This window comes from Oncorhynchus clarkii, chromosome 21 (genome assembly GCF_045791955.1).
Source record: "Oncorhynchus clarkii lewisi isolate Uvic-CL-2024 chromosome 21, UVic_Ocla_1.0, whole genome shotgun sequence".
NCBI classification, from domain to species: domain Eukaryota; kingdom Metazoa; phylum Chordata; class Actinopteri; order Salmoniformes; family Salmonidae; genus Oncorhynchus; species Oncorhynchus clarkii.
In genome coordinates this window covers 41969633-41993049 of record NC_092167.1, presented here as the reverse complement: position 1 = coordinate 41993049, position 23417 = coordinate 41969633, and the positions used below count along the sequence as shown (strand labels likewise).

Genomic DNA, 23417 nt, shown 5'->3' with positions numbered 1-23417 from the left:
AGGGACAAGGGTCAATAATGGCTATCCTGGCAGCCATTGACTCCACGGCATCCCACTGAAAATGAGACTTAATATGATTGCTTGTGTGTGTTTGTGCGTTTGTGTGCGCGTGTTCAGTTAGGTGGAGAACCTAAAGCCTACATACAAAAACGGTTGGAGGGTGATTTATTGAAAGCCTTATTGCTGAGTTATTGATAGTCAAGTCATAGATTTAAGCATTATATGCTAGGGAGCTTTGTGCACTGTGTTTAGGACCAATTGTACTTGGCAGACAAGTATGGAGTAAGGCATTTTGATTGGCTGTTGATATACACCCAGTAGGGTCTGAGTAAATCAACACGGATGGAGTGAGGCATTTTGATTGGCTGTTGATATACACCCAGTAGGCTCTGAGTAAATCATGCACATGAATGTTGAACTTCATACCAGACATATTTACATATTTCTTACTCTAGTCTTGGTTTCCAACAGAGAAATCACCAGTAATGAATTTCATGTATAGAACATTCAGTCAAGTTGTCCACGTCTCTGAGGGGGAACTTGATCAAAGAGAGACCAGCTGGCAAATGAAAATATGTCCCCTACAAAGCAGATCCCCAAAGGAACTCCATTTACGATTTCAATGCTTATTTTTCATGTGCTATTATTGCTACTACTTCTACTACTGTATTCAAACCATGATCTCCCTTGAGTCACAAGACTGCATTGACGCTATGAGCTAGGGCTTCAGCTTGGGGAGCTAACACAAGTCTTACTTACAAGGTAACTCATCACGCATTTCACAGGACCACCTCCATTACACAAAGTACCAGGGCCTAATGAGGTTTCCCTGTCTGTTTCTTCCAGATCCCTGGCTGTGGGGACGATGAGGGGACCCAGACCAGTCTAACCTGTGGTGGACCAACCAGAGGCTTCAGGAGAGGAAGGCTTTAACGCCGTTGGCGCCATGAACATACCCTGCTGTCCACGTGACACCAGACAGCTCTGACACACTCCTCCTCAGCGCTCTCTCTTCCTCCCCTTCTCCCCCCCTTTCCCAAAAACGACATCTATAAAACACGCCCACAGAGACTGACATACGTTTCCTAAAAAGCTACATCTGGATTCCAGGGATTTCTGTTTGGAATAAAGAGTTGAGTTGGGGAACGGAACGCTGTGATAAAATTATCGTAATTCCCCCTACCCGTCCGCTGGCCTCGTTTTTCCCAGTGAGTCCCAGAGGTACCAACCAATGGAGAGACGGAGAAGAGAGTCAGGATAAAGCAGCCAAGAAGTAAAGCAAAAAAAATAAACTGCTGAGTCGGGCAGCGTTGGAATCTGGAATTGGGTCCTGTGAGGGTTTTGCTTCTCTGACGTATCCCCCAGCCTAGAGGAGGAGTCTGCCTAGAAGGAATCAGACATAACAACTATTGTTTACACTTAATAAAAACGAAACTACAGCAGCTGCAGCTGTAGCTAGTCTAGGCCGAGCTACGTCACTGTGTGGAGGATTTGAACCAATAGCAGGGTTATTAGGATTGGGATTGTAACCATGACGAGCGGATTGAGGTTTTCCGCTTTGCCCATGGGGCCCTTGGTGTTCCTCAGTCTGCTGGTGACGGCCCGGGCGCTGGAGTTCGGCGGGGCCCCCGGCCAGTGGGCCCGCTACGGGCGCTGGGAGGCGGGCTCGCTGGGTGAGCTGAGCTTCAGCCTCAAGACCAACATCAGCAAGGCTCTGTTGCTCTATCTAGACGACGGCGGCAACTGTGACTTCATGGAGCTCCTGATCGCCGGAGGGCGCCTCCAGCTGCGCTTTGCCATCCACTGTGCCGAGCCCGCCACTTTACACATGGAAACCCAGGTCAACGACGACCGCTGGCACATGGTGCTCCTCACCCGCAACTTCCGCGAGACTCTGCTGATGGTGGACGGCGAGACCAAGATGGCGGAGGTCAAGTCCAAGCGGAAGGAGATGGCGGTGGTCAGCGACCTGTTCGTGGGCGGCATCCCGCCCGACGTGCGCCTCTCAGCCCTCACCTCCAGCACGGTGAAGTACGAGCCCCCGTTCTTGGGCCTGATCTCCAACCTGAAGGTGGGAGAGACACCCCCCACCCTGCTCAACAGCCAGGGCATCCAGAGTGACATGGAGTACCTGTGCACCAAGCAGAACCCCTGCCTCAACGGAGGTTTCTGCTCCATCCAGTATGGCGAGGTACACTGTGACTGCACGCACACTCGCTACAAGGGGAAGTACTGCAAGGAAGGTAAGATCAGGAGCTAGCTGAACAGCTAATACCTTTTTTTCTAATGCTCCTTAGCACGTTCCCAGAAAAATAGAGACGTTCAATCTCTACCACCTCAATTTAATTGTGTTGTTTGTTTGTTTGGCTTTTTATGTGTTTTGAGATAATTTTCTGTAATGAAAAGCGTTAAACAAAATACATTATTATTATTATTATTATTAACTATGGTGAATGCATAACCAGGCCAGCTCAATACAGTTCGGTTTGGCTCGGGACTGGTTCAGTATGGTGAAATAGCATAATGTACTGTAGATAAAAGCTCTAATTCCTTAGCATACTGTACTGTAGATAAAAGCGCTAATTCCTTAGCATACTGTACTGTAGATAAAAGCGCTAATTCCTTAGCATACTGTACTGTAGATAAAAGCGCTAATTCCTTAGCATACTGTACTGTAGGTAAAAGCTCTAATTCCTTAGCATACTGTACTGTAGATAAAAGCGCTAATTCCTTAGCATAATGTACTGTAGGTAAAAGCTCTAATTCCTTAGCATAATGTACTGTAGGTAAAAGCTCTAATTCCTTAGCATACTGTACTGTAGATAAAAGCGCTAATTCCTTAGCATACTGTACTGTAGATAAAAGCGCTAAGTCCTTAGCATACTGCACTGTAGGTAAAAGCGCTAAGTCCTTAGCATACTGTACTGTAGGTAAAAGATGAGTTAGCTGACTCGCTAACATAGTGTACTGTCATCATCTTCAAAGCAGAGCAAAGGCAGCAAGCCCCCAATGCTAATGTTTATGTATTATTCTAATGCAATCTTGTCTTTGACCTTTGGAAGTTTCCCGGATAGAGTGGAAGCTAGTGACTCACACTTTGGGAGTAGGCCATGTGTGATGTCTACATTGTGGATAATGTACAGTAGCGGGGAATGTAGGCCATTGTTCTCTCGGCACAGACGGAGATGAGTGTGAGAAATGAACTGAAACAGATGGAAGTGATGTTTCTCATCCTTTTGTTTTATGGAGGGGGATGCTATGGAAACATGGTGGAGATGCACGATACAGGCTGTTGCTGGCTTTTCTCTGGAAAAGTTCCCCTCTTTTAATGCTTAATTGTTCAACTGCAAAAGGAGATGTTGCTTGTTTGTGAGGTGTGAGACGAGAAGTGTTTTGTTAGAGACTATTTCGATGCATGTATGGATTATATATTTTGTTGTTGTTGTGAGATTTTATTTTCAAAAAGTAATACAAAACATACAAATGACAACAAACATCAATTAGATCACACCTGTCCAGACCCACATGCTCATGTTTGGCCTATATCTGATATAAGTAAATTTATGCATTTACATTGCAGGATGTGGTAAACTAAGCTAGATGTCTACACTTCCCCTTCCTTTTCCCTCTCTCTCTTGCCCAATCTCTCCATCTCTTCTCTCTCTACTCCATCTCCCAAATGTAATTTCTCCCCCTCTGTTTCTCTCTGCCCTCGCCAGCATTTCCTTTTGGAATGTGTTCCTTTCCTGCCAGATTATGTCAAAGTCTGTTGACTGTAAATCTCTGCCTCCCGCTCCTGTCTCTGACACATCTCATCGCCTGATCTATCTGTGTTTTGCCTCTCCTCTGTTCGCGTTGTCTCTCTGTTTCTCTCCACTCCGTTCTCTCTCTCTCTCTCTCTCTCTTTCTGTTCATCCTGCAGCGTTTCCTCTGCCCAGCTAATATCTCTTCTCCTTCTTCAGGCTATCTCTGCTCTCGGTCTCTCTCACCCCCACCCCTGTCTCACTCTCTCTCAACACTTATCTCTCTCTCACCCCCACCCCTGTCTCTCTCTCTCTCTCTCTCTCTCTCACTATCTCTCAACACTTATCTCGCTCTCTCCCCCACCCCTGTCTCACACTCTGTCAACACTTATCTCCCTCTCTCTCTGTCTCTCTCTCTCAACACTTATCTCCCTCTCTCCCCCACCCCTCTCTCTCTCTCTCTCTCTCAACACTTATCTCCCTCTCCCCCCACCCCTCTCTCTCTCTCAACACTTATCTCCCTCTCTCCCCCACCCCTGTCTCTCTCTCTCAACACTTATCTCCCTCTCTCCCCACCCCTCTCTCTCTCAACACTTATCTCCCTCTCTACCCCACCCGTCTCTCTCTCTCTCTCTCAACACTTATCTCCCTCTCTCCCCACCCCTGTCTCTCTCTCAACACTTATCTCCCTCTCTCCCCCACCCCTCTCTCTCTCTCTCAACACTTATCTCCCTCTCTCCCCCACCCCTGTCTCTCTCTCTCAACACTTATCTCCCTCTCTCCCCACCCCTGTCTCTCTCTCTCAACACTTATCTCCCTCTCTCCCCCACCCCTGTCTCTCTTTCTCAACACTTATCTCCTTCTCTCCCCCACCCCTCTCTCTCAACACTTATCTCCCTCTTTCCCCCACCCCTCGCTCTCTCTCAACACTTATCTCCCTCTCTCCCCCACCCCTGTATCTCTCTCTCAACACTTATCTCCCTCTCTCCCAACACTTATCTCCCTCTCTCCCCCACCCCTGTCTCTCTCTCTCAACACGTATCTCCCTCTCTCCCCCACCCCTCTCTCTCTCTCAACACTTATCTCCCTCTCTCCCCCACCCCTCTCTCTCTCTCAACACTTATCTCCCTTTCTCCCCCACCCCTGTCTCTCTCTCTCAACACTTATCTCCCTCTCTCCCCACACCTCTCTCTCTCAACACTTATCTCCCTCTCTCCCCCACCCCTCTCTCTCTCTCAACACTTATCTCCCTCTCTCCCAACACTTATCTCCCTCTCTCCCCCACCCCTGTCTCTCTTTCTCAACACTTATCTCCTTCTCTCCCCCACCCCTCTCTCTCAACACTTATCTCCCTCTCTCCCCCACCCCTCGCTCTCTCTCAACACTTATCTCCCTCTCTCCCCCACCCCTGTCTCTCTCTCTCAACACTTATCTCCCTCTCTCCCAACACTTATCTCCCTCTCTCCCCCACCCCTGTCCCTCTCTCTCAACACGTATCTCCCTCTCTCCCCCACCCCTCTCTCTCTCTCAACACTTATCTCCCTCTCTCCCCCACCCCTGTCTCTCTCTCTCAACACTTATCTCCCTCTCTCCCCACACCTCTCTCTCTCAACACTTATCTCCCTCTCTCCCCCACCCCTCTCTCTCTCTCAACACTTATCTCCCTCTCTCCCCCACCCCTGTCTCTCTTTCTCAACACTTATCTCCTTCTCTCCCCCACCCCTCTCTCTCAACACTTATCTCCCTCTCTCCCCCACCCCTCGCTCTCTCTCAACACTTATCTCCCTCTCTCCCCCACCCCTGTCTCTCTCTCTCAACACTTATCTCCCTCTCTCCCAACACTTATCTCCCTCTCTCCCCCACCCCTGTCTCTCTCTCTCAACACGTATCTCCCTCTCTCCCCCACCCCTCTCTCTCTCTCAACACTTATCTCCCTCTCTCCCCCACCCCTCTCTCTCTCTCAACACTTATCTCCCTTTCTCCCCCACCCCTGTCTCTCTCTCTCAACACTTATCTCCCTCTCTCCCCACACCTCTCTCTCTCAACACTTATCTCCCTCTCTCCCCCACCCCTCTCTCTCTCTCAACACTTATCTCCCTCTCTCCCAACACTTATCTCCCTCTCTCCCCCACCCCTGTCTCTCTCTCTCAACACGTATCTCCCTCTCTCCCCCACCCCTCTCTCTCTCTCAACACTTATCTCCCTCTCTCCCCACCCCTGTCTCTCTCTCAACACTTATCTCCCTCTCTCTCCCACCCCTCTCTCTCTCTCTCAACACTTATCTCCCTCTCTCCCCCACCCCTCTCTCTCTCTCTCAACACTTATCTCCCTCTCTCCCCCACCCCTGTCTCTCTCTCTCAACACTTATCTCCCTCTCTCCCTGTGCCCTTTCTGTATCCCCGCCTCTCTCTCTGTTTTTCATCCTGCATGCATCCGCCTGTGTCGCTGACATTTGCTTGCCTTTGTTCATTTGCATTTTCAAACAGAAGTGTTTATATGTAGTTATTTCTCTTCTAACCAGCCTGAATTTGACTACTATTCTTGACAGTAGGCTATTATTATATTCAGATAGCTAATATGCTTCTGGTGGTAATTTATAATCGATGAGGCTCAGAGATCCTTCAATGCACAGTATGATGAAATGCCTTGTAATTTGGGAGATCAAGTCAACTATTTAGAGTCAGTCTGTGTGCAGTCTTAATTTACCAACAAGATCTCACGGTTTGACCACTTTGACTTCAGATTCTGATGTTTAACCACGTTCCCCAAAACGTCAAATTTCAAAGTTGCTCCAAACATCAAATGTGGAAGTGTTTTTGCCACCCTGGGTTGCTCCTCATGCTTAGCTTCATTTAATTTCTTCAAACGTCAAATTTCGAAGGTGGTCCGAACGTGACATTTTTAAGTTAAGGGTTAAGGTTTTGGATCGGGTTAAAACATAAAGTTTAGGCATTCATTCCAAATGGTTAAGGATATATATATATTTTTTAAGTGTCAACCACTGGGATTGAACACACAACCTTTGGATCCAGATGTCATGGGATTACAGCCATCCACTACCCCAGTCCACAAAACCCTAGCAAAAACCCAAGCCTACTTGATGGTAATAGCTCTCACTTCAAATTTCGAAGTCAATCTTCAGCAATCTGGCTGTAATTTATGCCCCCCAAAATATGGTGTTCAGGGCTGAGCTTCACCAGATGTGATATATTTGATGTTTCGTCTTTCTTTTTTATCTTATTTTTTCGCGTGATATCAAATTGCAATATTGTCTCATCACTGCAACTCCTCAATGGGCTCGGAGAGGTGAAGGTCGAGTCATGCGTCCTCCAAAACATGACCCCTCAAACCGTGCTCCTTACCACCCGTCCGCTTAACCCGGAAGCCAGCCGAACCAATGTGTCGGTAGAAACACCATTTAACTGATGACCGAAGTCAGCCTGCAGGCGCCCAGCCTGCCACAAGGAGTCGCTAGACAGCAATCAGCCTAGTAATCAGGCCAAACACCCTCCCCTAACCCAGACAATTCTGGGCCAAATGTGCACCACCCTATGGGAATCCCAGTCACGGACGGCTGTGACACAGCCTGGGATCGAACCCAGATCTGTAGTGACGCCTTAAGCACTGCGATGCAATGCCTTAAACCGCTGCTCCACTTGGGAGGTGTTTTTGATATTTCAAGGCCTGAAGATGTGGCTACTGCATAAAAAAATCCATCTAGTCTGTGCAGTCGCTGAAGTGGGCAGTTTTGCAGATCTAAAGTACATGTCAGTCAGCATTTAGGCTGTCATTGAGATCAAAGTTGTTATGATATTTTCAACATGTGTTTGACACAGTCTTAGTGTGTGTGGAATTGACCAAATCTTTCCCATCTCATACGCACGTACACACACGTACACACACGTACACACACGTGCACACACACACACACACACACACACACACACACTGGTCTGACAGTCGCCACTCCCTCTCTCCCTCCTTCACCTCTATCAGTTTTTCTACTTCTCCATCCTTTCGTTTCTCCCTTTCGCCCATCTCTTCTCTGTGTTAGATGGCTTGGCTGCTGTGTGTCCTTTCACCCATCTCTTCTCTGTGTTAGATGGCTTGGCTGCTGTGTGTCCTTTCGCCCATCTCTTCTCTGTGTTAGATGTCTTGGCTGCTGTGTGTCCTTTCACCCATCTCTTCTCTGTGTTAGATGGCTTGGCTGCTGTGTGTCCTTTCGCCCATCTCTTCTCTGTGTTAGATGGCTTGGCTGCTGTGTGTCCTTTCACCCATCTCTTCTCTGTGTTAGATGGCTTGGCTGCTGTGTGTCCTTTCACCCATCTCTTCTCTGTGTTAGATGGCTTGGCTGCTGTGTGTCCTTTCACCCATCTCTTCTCTGTGTTAGATGGCTTGGCTGCTGTGTGTGCTTTCACCCATCTCTTCTCTGTGTTAGATGGCTTGGCTGCTGTGTGTCCTTTCGCCCATCTCTTCTCTGTGTTAGATGGCTTGGCTGCTGTGTGTCCTTTCACCCATCTCTTCTCTGTGTTAGATGGCTTGGCTGCTGTGTGTCCTTTCACCCATCTCTTCTCTGTGTTAGATGGCTTGGCTGCTGTGTGTGGTTGCTGAGAGCAGATACAGCCTGGCTTTTGGCTAAATTGTGGAATACCAAAGCAATGCCATTGTGACTGCCGGAAACATTTGTCCTTTTCAAAAAGATAGAGGGAGAGAGACAGAGCAAGGGGGAGGGGATACAAGACAGGAGAGAGAGGGACAGAGCAACGATGAGAACGAGAGAGAAAGACAGAGTAAGGTAGAGAAGAGAGGGGGAGAAAGAAAAAGAGAAAGGAAGGGGGACCGAGAGAGCGACAAGGGGATAGAATGAGGGAGGGAGGCAGAGAGAGAGACAAGGGGATAGAATGAGGGAGGGAGGCAGAGAGAGAGACAAGGGGATAGAATGAGGGAGGGAGGCAGAGAGAGAGACAAGGGGATAGAATGAGGGAGGGAGGCAGAGAGAGAGACAAGGGGATAGAATGAAGGAGGGAGGCAGAGAGAGAAACAAGGGGATAGAATGAGGGAGGATAGAATGAGGGAGGCAGAGAGAGAAACAAGGGGATAGAATGACGGAGGGAGGCAGAGAGAGAGACAAGGGGATAGAATGAAGGAGGGAGGCAGAAAGAGAGACAAGGGGATAGAATGAGGGAGGCAGAGAGAGAAACAAGGGGATAGAATGAAGGAGGGAGGCAGAGAGAGAGACAACCTGATAGAATGAAGGAGGCACAGAGAGAGACAAGGGGATAGAATGGAGGAGGGAGGCAGAGAGAGAGACAATGGGATAGAGTGAAGGAGGGAGGCAGAGAGAGAGACAAGGGGATAGAATGAGGGAGGGAGGCAGAGAGAGAGACAAGGGGATAGAATGAGGGAGGGAGGCAGAGAGAGAGACAAGGGGATAGAATGAGGGAGGGAGGCAGAGAGAGGGACAAGGGGATAGAATGAGGGAGGGAGGCAGAGAGAGAGACAAGGGGATAGAATGAGGGAGGGAGGCAGAGAGAGAGACAAGGGGATAGAATGAGGGAGGGAGGCAGAGAGAGAGACAAGGGGATAGAATGAGGGAGGGAGGCAGAGAGAGAGACAAGGGGATAGAATGAAGGAGGGAGGAAGAGAGAGAGACAAGGGGATAGAATGAGAGAGGGAGGCAGAGAGAGAGACAAGGGGATAGAATGAGGGAGGGAGGCAGAGAGAGAGACAAGGGGATAGAATGAGGGAGGCAGAGAGAGAGACAAGGGGATAGAATGAAGGAGGGAGGCAGAGAGAGAGACAAGGGGATAGAATGAGGGAGGGAGGCAGAGAGAGAGACAATGGGATAGAATGAAGGAGGGAGACAGAGAGAGAGAGAGAGAGAGACAAGGGGATAGAATGAAGGAGTGAGGCAGAGAGAGAGACAAGGGGATAGAATAAAGGAGGGAGGCAGAGAGAGAGACAAGGGGATAGAATGAAGGAGGCAGAGAGAGAGAGAGACAATGGGATAGAATGAGGGAGGGAGGCAGAGAGACAGACACGGGGATAGAATGAGGGAGGCAGAGAGAGAGACAAGGGGATTGAATGAGGGAGGGAGGCAGAGAGAGAGACAAGGGGATAGAATGAAGGAGGGAGGCAGAGAGAGAGACAAGGGGATAGAATGAAGGAGGCAGAGAGAGATACAAGGGGATAGAATGAGGGAGGGAGGCAGAGAGAGATACAAGGGGATAGAATGAGGGAGGGAGGCAGAGAGAGAGACAAGGGGATAGAATGACGGAGGGAGGCAGAGAGAGAGACTAGGGGATAGAATGAAGGAGGGAGGCAGAGAGAGAGACAAGAGGATAGAATGAAGGGGGGAGGCAGAAAGAGAGACAAGGGCGTAGAATGAAGGAGGGAGGCAGAGAGAGACAAGGGCGTAGAATGAGGGAGGGAGGCAGAGAGAGACAAGGGGATACAATGAGGGAGGCAGAGAGAGACAAGGGGATACAGTGAGGGAGGCAGAGAGAGACAAGGGGATACAATGAGGGAGGTAGAGAGAGAGACAAGGGTGTAGAATGAGGGAGGCAGAGAGAGACAAGGGGATACAATGTAGGAGGTAGAGAGAGAGAGACAAGGGCGTAGAATGAGGGAGGGAGGCAGAGAGAGACAAGGGGATACAATGTGGGAGGTAGAGAGAGAGACAAGGGCGTAGAATGAGGGAGGGAGGCAGAGAGAGACAAGGGGATACAATGAGGGAGGGAGGCAGAGAGAGACAAGGGGATACAATGAGGGAGGTAGAGAGAGACAAGGGGATACAATGAGGGAGGCAGAGAGAGACAAGGGGATACAATGAGGGAGGTAGAGAGAGACAAGGGGATACAATGAGGGAGGTAGAGAGAGACAATGATATACAATGAGGGAGGTAGAGAGAGACAAGGGGATACAATGAGGGAGGTAGAGAGAGCATGAAGAAGATATTCATTTGGTTTGTGTTAACTTATTTTGGCGTTGTTCTTTTGTTTGAGAACTGATTTGATATGTTAATTGGGTTATTATTTCTTAGCAGTCGGGTATTTATTCCTTTTATCTAACATGCTGGTTAAAATGTTAATTTCTTTAACAAAAATACAGACAGAAATGTGTGTGTTTTGCCAGTAGCTTATATTTTCATATTTTTTTAACTCATGAAAGTCATGGTAAAAATGTTAACATTTACAGGTTTTTTTACACCTTGACGTTCAAGAACAGGAAAACAAATATTAAAAAGTGAATGTCTCAGAAAGTTTATTGAGAGGATAATGGAGAAAGGGGCTGGATGTGTCTGCTGCCATCAATTCAAGTCCCATTGGTACTTTTCCTTCCTGTCTTTGCATCGTACATAAGCTCATGAATAGAAGGTCTGGGAGCTGCCAAGCTTTGATGTAGTTGTCAGAAGATACCATGAGAGAATGCCGGCTGACATAAAGAAATGGCCTTCAAGTCGAAGAGAAGAAAAGGAAAGAAGGAAAGGAGAGGAGGAAGGGAGAGATTGAAGGGGAAGGGAAATAAGGAAAGGAGAGATGGAGAGATGGAAATGAGAGAAGGAAGTGAGAGAAGGGAGAGAAGGAAGGGAGAGAATGAAAGGAGAGAAGGAATGGAGAGAAGGAAAGGAGAGAAGGAAGGGAGAGAAGGAAAGTATAGATGGAAAGGAGAGAAGGGAGGGAGTGAATAACACACACACGAAAAATACATATACACATACACACATGAATAACACACACACACATGAATAACACACACACATACACACATGAATAACACACACACACACATGAATAACACACACACACATGAAGAATACACACACACATGAATACACATACACACACACACACATGAAGAATACACACACACATGAATACACATACACATACACACATGAATAACACACACACACATGAATAACACACACACACACGAATACACATACACATACACACATGAAGAATACACACACACATGAATAACACACACACACACAAAGAATATATATACACATACACACATGAATAACACACACACACATGAATAACACACACACACACGAAGAATACACATACACATACACACATGAATAACACACACACACATGAATAACACACACACATGAATAACACGCACACACACGAAGAATACATATACACACACACACATGAAGAATACACACTCACGAAGAATACACATACACATACACACATGAAGAATACACACGCACATGAATAACGCACACAAACATGAATAACACACACACACACGAAGAATACATATACACACACACACATGAATAACACACACACACATGAAAAATACACACACACGAAGAATACACATACACATACACACATGAATAACACACACACACATGAAGAATACACACACATATGCGCACATGAAGAAGACACCCACACACACACATGAAAAATACACCCACATGAACACACACACATACAAAAACAAACACACACACAGTCCCCTCCAGAGGCTCATACCACATACACACGTCCACAGTCTTCATACACACCCACACAGTGTTCACACACACCTGCTGATTGTGGGGGTGGCAGGAGCCTCGGGAGGGGACTGTGTGTGCGTGTATGTGTGTCTGTGTGTGTGTGTGTTCGTGTGTGTGTGTGTTCGTGTGTGTGTGTGTGTGTGTGTGTGTGTGTGTTCTTCATGTGCGTGCCCTTCCTGTTAACCAATCATTTTCCAGCATTTCAAGCATCAGAGGTTCTAATTAAAAAGGGTCACCTGTATGGGCCATTGTTTTTATAATTGATGGTGACCCTGGCTTTTCTCCAGATAACCCCCATCTGCAGCGCCAGCTCTTTGGAGTCCTCAGTCTCACTACGCAGGGTAATTAGAGGTTAAATGAGCTATGGCAAAATGGCCACCCTGATATTAATACTTTCCCTCCATGGACAAAGAGCTTAATGTGTATAGGCCCATGGCTAGGAAAGGAAATGTCTGCTGAATAACAACCGCCCCACCTATCAGGAAATGATCATGATATCCGCCATCTTGTTTCCTTGATCAATGAAAATGTATATTTACCAGACAATCTAATCCACAGCAATTTGCTCAAGGGTATATTTTTCACCTATTTGTTTGGGGATTCGAACATGCAACCTTTTGGTTACGAGCTTAACCACTAGGCTACCTATAGTGTCTGCTCAAGATGCATGATCCATCGTCACAGTTCAAGGTTTGTTCGCTTGATAATCAAAGAGTGTTGCTGTAATTGCAAAAAAATGAAATCCTTTTTGTTGTCTGCTAAACTAAAACAGATGATGGCCTTGCATTAAGTGCCTGTGCATTGTCAGTGTAAGGGAAAAGGAAGTCTAGGTGATTACTGTGCGATTTCCATGGATGTAGTTACCATCTATGTTTATAGATTCATGGTAAAATGCAAAGTGAGATGAGATAGCGGATTTACCAGTTATTAGAGCAAGGAAATATCTGTGTTAGAAAATGTATTTAGAAAAATATTGGAGGATGTACAGTAGACTCTGGAATGTAAATTTGCAGTGTCTAACCATAGTCAACAAAAGTGCAACATATTTGAATAAAACATCAATTACTTCTTGAACAGCAAATGGATCATTCTATTCTATTTCTACTTGCAGAAAAAACACTCGTAGGAAATGACATACAATGCAAAAAAAAAATCAGTTCAAATCACAGTAAATCCCCATTCCCAGCCCATTCTCCAGCTGTACAGTGCTATCTCACGCAATCCAGAGGAGGCAGGTTGAGTCAGCGGGCGGGAGGCGCTCCTCCAGTTGGCATGCTTTGTAGTTCGTGTTCAAAAACAGCTGCTTCGCTCGTTAACAATCACTTCTCTCTAATTCGGTCTCATCATCACTTTTTATCGTACAGCAGACCCTGGGTCCCTGAGGAGCCCTAGAGTTAACTGCCACTGCCCCTGCACATCCGGGATGGAGACCCCATGCTGCCACTACCTGGAGATAGCAGTATAGCAGCTATGCGGCATGCAAGGAGCAGAAACAGCTTGCTCTTAGCCTGCCGAATATATTTTAGTGATTGAATATACTGGACAAAAATATACAGTACACACAACATGCAACAATTTCAAAGATTATTTATTAGATATTAGTTATTGTTCATATAAGGAAATCAGTCAATTAAAATAGATTAATTAGACCCTAATCTATGGATTTCACATAACTGGAAATACAGATATGCTTCTGTTGGTCACAGATACCTTAAAAAAAAAGTAGGGGCGTGGATCAGAAAACCAGTCAGTATCTGCTATGACCACCATTTGCCTCATGCAGCACAACACATCTCCTTCACATAGAGTTGATCAGGCTGTTGATTGTGGCCTGTTGAATGTTGTCCCACTCCTCTTCAAAGGCTGTGTGAAGTTGATTAATATTGGTGGGAACTGGAACATGCTGTCGTACACATTGATCCAGAGCATCCCAAACATGCTCAATGGGTGGTGACATGTCTGTAGAGTATGCAGGCCATGTAAGACGTGGGACATTTTCAGTTTCCAGGAATTGTGTAGAGATCCTTGCGACATGGGGCAGTGCATTATCATGCTGAAAGATAAGGTAATGGAGGCGGATGAAGGCCTGGGCAATGGGCCTCAGAATCTCGTCACGGTATCTCTGTACATTCAAACTGGCACTGATAAAATGCAATTGTGTTCATTGTTCGTAGCTTATGCCTGCCCATACCATAACACCACCGCCACCGTGGGGCACACAGTTCACAACGTTGACATCAGCAAACCGCTCGCCCACACAACTCCATTCACGTGGTCTGCGGTTGTGAGGCCACTTGAACGCACTGCCATATTCTCTAAAACAACGTTGGTGGTGCCTTATGGTAGAGACATTAACATTCAAGTCTCTGGCAACAGCTCTGGTGAACATTCCTGCTGTCATCATGCCAAATGCACACTCCCTCAAAACTTAAGACATCTGTGGTATTGTGTTGTGACAAAACTGCACATTTTAGAGTGGCCTTTTATTGTCCCCAGCCCAAGGTGCACTTGTGTAATGACCGTGCTGTTTAATCAGCTTCTTGATACGCCACACATGTCAGGGGATGGACTATCCTTGGCAAAGAACAAATGCACTCTAACAGGGATGTAATCACATTGGTTCACAGCATTTGAGAGACATTAACCTTAATAAGTGCGCATGGAACATTTCTGGGATCTTTTATTTCAGCTCATGAAACATGGGACCAACATTTTACATGTTGCAATTCAATTTATGTTCAGTGTAGTATATGTTTTACTTAACAGGCTAGTAAATGAGCTCTTGGATATTGACATACTGTATACTGTGTAGAGCTGGATTGAGAAGGCACATTAAGGTGTCTATGAAATCACCGCGGTACTCATTTTTACCTTAATTTGAAGCTTGAAGTGAAACATGGATCCATAATTCCAACAAACATATCTGCTGTGGTTCCCAATGCGGAGAGGGGGTCTCCATGGAAACATGGCGAGAGACGGGGCTAAAAAGCTGAGGACGTTGAGGAGACTCATACATCACAATGATAACTGCGCTTTAACCCCACCGGCAACCGGAGGGAGACCCCCGTCGAATGATTGATGAACTCACAATCAACTTTTCCTGTATGCATAAATAAATGTGTTGCTAATGAGCAGGGATGTAGACTGCTGTTCTGCGTAGAGGCCCGGAGGTAGCCATACGCTCCGTGATAACCTTATCGTCACCGTCATCCACCACTTTTCTGTTGTCTCTGATGCTAAATGAGGCTCTGACTGCATCATTTCCCCAGAACACCATACATCTTGATACGGCGTAATGAAGTTCTATTAGCTGACCTTCCATTCCCCCCTATGCTAAATTCTTTAAAGGGAAATAATGCATGCTCTAGAATGCCCTTCAAGCCAATCAGAAATGAGTATTCTGTGCCTGTCACATTGGTATGAAGAGATTTGGGAGACAGGCGCAGGAATGCGTAATAGTTTTTTATATTAAGCCCAAATTACGGCGTGCCGGGGGCGAAGACCAAGCAAACAGGTAACAAAACACAGGCAAAACAAAAGAGTGACTAACACACGGGACGAGACCCGTAATCATCTGCGCAATCCACAAGGGCACGAAAGCCCAAAACACACAGCATAGGTACTCACACGCACCAACGGACATTGTAGCAATAATCGACAGGACACTGGTAAACCAAGGGCACATATATACAATTACCAATCAGTGGGAATAGGGGACAGGTGTGTGTAATGAAAGACCTAGGATGTTCGTTGGTCTGTGCAGTTATGTTGACTGTTTGGGCTCTGGGCTCTGTTTGTACAATAGAATGTGGCCTTTGCGGTTATCTCGTGGCATTGTCTTTGTCTCGTAGACATCAGGGGGATTATCCTGCCCCGTTCGCCGCCACGATCCCACAATCCCACAATCCCCACATCTCTGTTCGTTTGTTGTTGGACCCAGGAGGCCCGCCGCCACGAGAAGCACCAAAAGAAGCAGCTTGTGACCCGCTGTTTAATTAAAAGGATGAGTGATGCTCCGCAGCCACCCACGACCTTCCTCCCCATCCCTCCTACCCATGATGGGAGTTGAAGGAAATCTCACCCTCCTGGGAGTCTGGAGGAGAGCAAAGCGGATCAGGCCGGATATCCTGCTCTTTCTGGAGGAGAGGGGTAAGGAGGAGGGGGATGGAAAAAATGAAAAACCCTGTAGTGCTGGTGTCTGCTCTTTTTCCCTTTCCATATCTTTCCCTCACACTCTCTCTTCCTCTTTCACACTCTCTCTTTTTCCCTCTATCATCTCTCAGTCTTCTCCTCCTCTCTCCCTCCAAAGCTCATACATTTTTCCTCTCCACTGGACAGAAGAGCCTGGTCATGGCTTTTTGCTGGCTGAGAAATCACAGGTCCATCAGAGAGATGGAGACAGAGACACGCTTTCCTCTCCTGCTTGGTCTCGTGATGGATTCCAAACCCCCTCAAACAGATAGGAATATGAAAACCCACCTGGCCGGGGCCAGGGTCCACCCCGTTCTGTGGCGGTGCAATGCTTTGATCAAGACCCGCACTGTTGATTTATACACTTTTCTTTTTTTCTGATGCTGCTTCTTCACCATGTGATTTTTTTTCTTGGCTGTTCCAGTGGGTATAGTACTGTATGCATGCCCTGCTTTTTTTCCTCTCTCTCTCTCTGTCTCTCTCTGTCTCTCTGTCTCTCTCTCTCTCTCTCTCTCTCTCTCTCTCTCTCTCTCTCTCTCTCTCTCTCTCTCTCTCTCTCTCTCTCTCTCTGTGTCTCTCTCTCTCTCTCTCTCTCTCTCTCTCTCTCTCTCTCTCTCTCTCTCTCTCTGTGTCTCTCTCTCTCTCTCTCTCTCTCTCTCTCTCTCTCTCTCTCTCTCTCTCTCTCTCTCTCTCTCTCTCTCTCTCTCTCTCTCTCTCTCTCTCTCTCTCTCTCTCTCTCTCTCTCTCTCTCGTAACATTCCCAAAGTGTATCCTGTGAAAACATCTCCAGATGAGAGACTTAATTCTCCTAATCCCTCTCCTCTTATTCGCACCGTCTAAATACGTTTATGCAGATATTTTCTCTTTTTCCCGGTGCACAAAGCGAGCGTTAATGCATTAAAAAGCGAGGTTAAGTTGCTCCAACTCAAAAGCGGCAAGCGGCGTCTTAGCGTGCAGTTACGTGTTGTTTTGGCTCATAAGTTTTGCTCGCGCTCATTCTGGCGAGCGGAGCATGAGTGTCGAGGCAATATTTCCAAGCCGCTGCCTCGCTCCTCTCCCAGGTAAACCGTTACTGCCGTTTTACCCCAGAATGGCCATCACAAGCAATTAAAGTAGCCCTCTTTCCCCACTGTCGCTCGGCAACTGGGGAAAACCTGAGCCTCTGTAATAAGTCTTTCTCACACGTTCCCATCACACGTGTCACTTCCTATTCGGACCCATTAAGGGTCAGGAAGTGAGGTGGGGGAGGATCAAGTCACAAAATGAAGTCTTTGAACTGAGCCTTTTTTCAAAGACTGTGGGTTGTGGTAGTTTCATGTCTCATCAAGTCATTACTGATATAGCATGAGAGAGAGATCCGGTTATCTGCTGTCAGAGACATTATCTAAATATTCAGAGCTATACAAATGTTTCACCTATTCATAGCGGAATTTGTCAAATCTCACTCTGGTGTGATCAAAAGCAAAACAATTGAGAAATACTCTCAAACGATATCACTCAAGTGTATACTTATCGATCTTAACTATGTTCAAGTCAGCTTTTTCCCTCACAAAGCTTATGAATAATATGTAGATGTGAGGGCTATTACAACCACTTTACGAGTGACCTGCATTATAACATCATCTTAGCGATGTTACTTTGCCTTTTTTTATGGAGAGAGCAAATATCGATCCCTGTTCTCCAATGGCTAGTTCAAACGACGCCCCAACACAGTCTCTCAGTAACGAACAGCAGTCGTGTTCAGTGCCGGGTGATTTTATATCCGCTGGAAAAGCCCTAACTTAATTAGTCTTGATTTTTACCATGAAAGTCCCCAGACTATTTGTGAGGAGCGTTAATTAACTGACACAAGATCCCCCCCTGAGGACTGAGGGTTGGAGAATAGCTGGATGATATTATCAGTGACAGAATTAAATGTGTTCACTACTTCCATATCGGGCCCGACTCTGACAGTGTGAGGAGACTTGTTCAATTATTATTACCTTGGTGGTGAAGAAAATGTCCTGCTCGTCATCCTCAAGTAAAATATGATGACACTGACAGACAAAGGTGCTAATAGAATTTCTTGCATATAAATGTGATTTTAAGGAAGTAAAGTAATACATTTAATTTGTATAATTTTAATCTCATAGCCTTTTTACTATATACTGTATAGAGCAAGGGAGTGTCACAGCCCCGGAAGGTCTGAGCAATGGCTTGTGCAGTGTGCTACATGCTATCTGGGGAGGGTGGGGCCAACCTCTGGGCTACCACTGTCTATGTCTCTGTAGTACACTGAGTCAGTTGTGGAGAAGATCCTTCCTTTTTCTACCTCATGTTAAGAGCAACATGTTGTTTCACTTGGGTGACTTCAATCTCAATCATACTAAGTTTATCAAGTCCCCGCACCATGTCTCTCTGGGGAGGAAACTTTAGATTTGTTTGTTTCCTTGAGTCCTGGGGGTGTTTGTCTCTCTCTCTCTCGCTCTCTCTCTCTGTGATGCTACTGCTGCTGGGGGGATTTTGAGGGGCCCTCCTATGCTGTTACTCTCTGTCAACCAGACGCTAGCGTCTCACCTTGGGGGTGAGGCCCCGACCACGGCCTGGCGTTTATTTGACTGATAACGTCTCACCGTCTCCATGCATCAGGTGACCCCCGCGGCTTCACCCGAACAACTTGTTTGTGCGTCGAGTCAGAAAGAGACATGTTCGGAAGAGGAGGATGGAGAGGCATCGGAGCGGGGGAGAGTGATGGTGATACTGACTCACAGAGGGGCTTAAAGACAGTCTGTCGACATCCTCCCTTCATCCCCCCTCCTTATGTCCTTCCTCTCAGGATTCCAATTAAATTAAACACCTGCAGGCTCAGCTTCAGAAGGGCATTGTAATCTCCCATTCCCTTCGTACCACCCCACTGCTAATGTATCGGGCACAATATCGATGTATGGCAAGGTGGTTTGCAAGACCCGTCCATGGTGTCCCATAACCCCCTGCTGATAGCACAGTGTGTAGTATACAGTATGTAAACACTCTTCAATTGGATGTTTTGGTGCGTCTAGGGCAGTTCAAAATGTTGATTGAGAACCTCTTTGCTGAGGAATGTGATTGTTTTTCTTGAGTGTGTTTGTCATTTTTGTACATTTGTATTATATTGTGTAAAGTGTGCTCATGCAAGGCTTGTGAAAGAGGCCTTGGTCTCAGTGGGACCCTGTTATAATAAAGGTTCAATAAAGGTGCAGATGCCAGCCCTGGATTTCTAATCAGGCGTTTATACAGGGATGCCCTAACTCTCGGCGTGGGTCCTTTAAAAACAAGCCCTCTGAGTCCATCTGAAGGAAACGGTGGGGCCGTTAAGAATCCTCTGACCGTGGGGAAGGAATTATTTATGATAAATGTATTGATCTCTGGTGGATTGAACCCGTTTGGTTTTCTTTATGGTTTTAGGGTCCCAAACAGAAGGGACCACCTATGCTGTTAATATAGCAGGCTGTGTAACCCAATTACATGGAAATGAGGCTTGATTGCTGATATGCCTGCTGTACTAGTGTCCCCTTTGTAACTAGCTATTTCAGCTAGCAGCTCATCAGAGCTCCTCATGGTGCTGGAGAAAGACAGACAGACAAACAAACAGACAGACAGACAGGCAGACAGGCAGACAGACAGACAGACAGACAGACAGACAGACAGACAGACAGACAGACAGACAGACAAACAGACAGACAGACAGACAGACAGACAGGCAGACAGGCAGACAGACAGAGATTTGACGAACGAAAGGAATAGGAGGAGCTTCTTCTTTTCCAATTTGACCCATGTGATGAGGCTGGATTTCTTCGAGAAATAACAAGGCTTATCGCAAACCCGTGGTAATCTGACATGGTCCGCTTTATATTTTTTCCTGAAGTTGTTCACTTTGCAAGGGAAGCAAAAGTGGGGATTTCAAAAACATTGAGGCTTGATTCCTCACTCTCGTCTGTGGCTAAGCTGAGATTGAACTCTCTGTGCTCTCTGCATGTGGGAGCAACCTGAGAAACCATCCTATTAGCTTTAGTGGTCCTCGCACACCGGCTGCCGTGTTAAAACACACAGTTCCTAAGTAAGACAGACCACCTCGTACACACAAACAAGATGGCTGCCTTGATTGAGAAACTGGATCTGATAAGGAGAGTGAAGGAGTCAGTCAAGACTCTTAATTGAAGTTGATGCTGTCACAGGGAAAGGCTCATCAATCTCCTCATCCACAGCGTTAAAGGGAGAAGCCCAGCCATCTCCGCATCCCCAGAATTAAAGGTAGAGGCCTATCGATCTTTGTGTCAACAGCGTTAGAGAGAGAAGTGGCTGGACTGAGAGAAAGCTAGGGAGAGGCTGGTGGAGTCTGGAGGAGAGAAACCGAAGGCAAGAGAGACAGAGATATGACATTGGAAAGAGAGGGATGACAGGGAGGTGCGGTAGGAGGCAGATTCCGTGGATGAAGAATACTACTTTAGGTTGATTGGCCAATGGGTGGTCGTAGCACATCATAATCATGTCTTAGGGGGGCGGCAGGGTTGTTGAATGCCTCGACAGTGGGCCTCTGTCCTCTGATCAATCGCCTGGGGCAATTTTTCTCAGGCAAAATGGACCAGCTTGAGGGAGCATGCTGGGAATGCAGATGGGCGGCGCATATCGGCGCGAGCCCGGAGATTGCGTGTTAGCAGGGGCATGTGTAAATACAATCAGAACACGCGTGCAGGGGGGAATTACAGCGTCACCAGTCTCTTTTGTAGCGAGTTCTTAGGAGAGAGAGAGATGTCCACTGGCCCTCCCCATGCATCACTACAGACAGATGGAAGGGATTATTCAGATGAGAGAACAAGTAAAAGGTGAGAGGAGAGGAATGTCTCTCTGATGTGACTGGCTTGACTCTCCCTTCTCTTTTTCTCTCCTCCACTCCTCCTCCTCCTCTCTCTATCTCTCCATCTCTTTCCTTTTGACAACTTTCATTGATGTTGTAGACCACAAGCTGTGGCTTTAAACAAAGATGACTCCAGCAGCATAAACTCCAGCATATGCAGTAGCGTTGTACCTTTGGTGATGCTCAACAATAAGCTGATTATACCACATGAAGGAATATTTACATCTCTCTTGATATCTCCATTTTGAGTAGGCATCATAACACATCATAACACATTCGTTGTCCTCACCATCTTTCTGGGCAAAACGCCTTTATTTCCATAATCGTGCAAACAGTTGACACTCATCCTCCACCGTGGGGGGGAGGGGTAAATATTTATTCACTGTCTTCTCATTAAAGGGCCACTGTGTCGATCAGTAAGCCATGGTGGTAATTACAAAGGGTATTAATAGTGGGACAAGATGGGTTGATGCTAATGATGACGGAGGCTCTTCCGTGGATCAGTTTCACTTGGAGAGGGTTTTGGGGCCCATGGACTTGAGTACAAATGTTTACTGTGTTGACATGGGAGTAGAGACATGGGAACTGTAGTTCATGAGATGGCATGGTCTCATTATGTATGAGTGTTTCTAAACTTTTACTGTGGGATTTGGTTGCCATATGTTATATCCTTCTTCACTGTACGGTCTTAATTTGAGCCAGTTTGCTACAGTAGTACAATAATCCTGCAGAAGCAGGAAATGTGAATAATTACGTGAATAATAATTCATGGAGGGGTTGATGCGTTTTACATTAGGGTAAATCCAGTCTAAAATTTTCAAGTGAAAATTACAAACCTTAGAAGCATTTTTAAACCTTGAATACACTACGTTTGCATTTCGTGCCATGCAGGAAAATTCTCATCACCAAAAGAGTGATCCAATTAAGACCCTACATCTGTACTAAGCCTTACATGCTGATCACACCGGCCGCGTTGTGTGTGAGCGTTGCAAATTAAATGTACACATAAATGTTATTCAATCATTTCATCCAAACTGCTCATCCAGGCACTACGCAGGTTCTATTTTAGATTCTGGTTCTATTTTAGATGCTTGACGTGCTGCAAGTCCCGCCTTTCCCATTTCATTGATTTTTAGGAGCATATAAAGATTGAAAGATGAAGTTGGTTTAAGTAATGCACCTTTAAGTTCGATGCCAACGTTGTCATTTAAAAACCACAGAAGAAGAAGACTGAACTAAGAGAGATTACTATAAACTAACTAGTTTTCCCCTTTTTATCTGTGGATTAATTTTCGGAGTAGAGAACACACGATTTTGTACGACTCTACAAAAATCCAGCTAAAAAAAGGACCTTATACATTTCAGGTAAAATAACAATCCGGTGTGGTCAGCATGTTACTGATGACAATTAATATTAAACCCTGTTTCATGCCATTGGCTCTTGGCTTTGTTATTTGTGTTACATTTTTCTATTTATTTGCTTTTGTCCAGAGTTTAATGCCTTGGAATTTATTCATGTCTACCAAGACAGCACACAGGTCACGCAACAATACGACTAGTCATTTCAGTTGGTAAAACAGGACTATGAATGACGATGAGTTCCTCCAATGGCGACAGAGAGCGAACGAGAGGAGAAAAGAACAAGGGCGGGAGGAAGGAAGGGAAAAACAACGCTGGGAAATTGTTTCACTCTGTACTAATCAGCCTTACAGCGACTGTTACTGTGTTTTTCACCAGAGGACTTCTCCCTGGTTTAACTTTGGAAAAGGCATTGACCTTTTCCAACAATTCTCTCGTCACTGGTAACTAAGTACTGACTGGTAAGCAAAGCATTCACCACCTCAGTTCTTCCCCCCCCCAAAGGATTCACCACCTCAGTTCTCCCCCCCCCCAAAGGATTCACCACCTCAGTTCTCCCCCCCCAAAGCATTCACCACCTCAGTTCTTCCCCCCCCCAAAGGATTCACCACCTCAGTTCCCCCCCCCAAAGGATTCACCACCTCAGTTCTCCCCCCCAAAGGATTCACCACCTCAGTTCTCCCCCCCAAAGCATTCACCACCTCAGTTCTCCCCCCCAAAG

At 46.4% G+C, this 23417-nt stretch overlaps 1 protein-coding gene across 1 annotated transcript in view; it reads left to right on the top strand.

The window, feature by feature from the left end:
• Positions 1-1531: 1531 nt before the first annotated feature.
• The window catches only part of LOC139379056 (neurexin-2-like), a 929896-nt gene continuing 908010 nt past the window's right edge, over positions 1532-23417 (top strand). The window contains exon 1 of the mRNA XM_071121799.1: positions 1532-2243. Coding sequence (XP_070977900.1) covers positions 1532-2243 — 712 coding nt within the window. The remainder of the gene's footprint in view (positions 2244-23417) is intronic.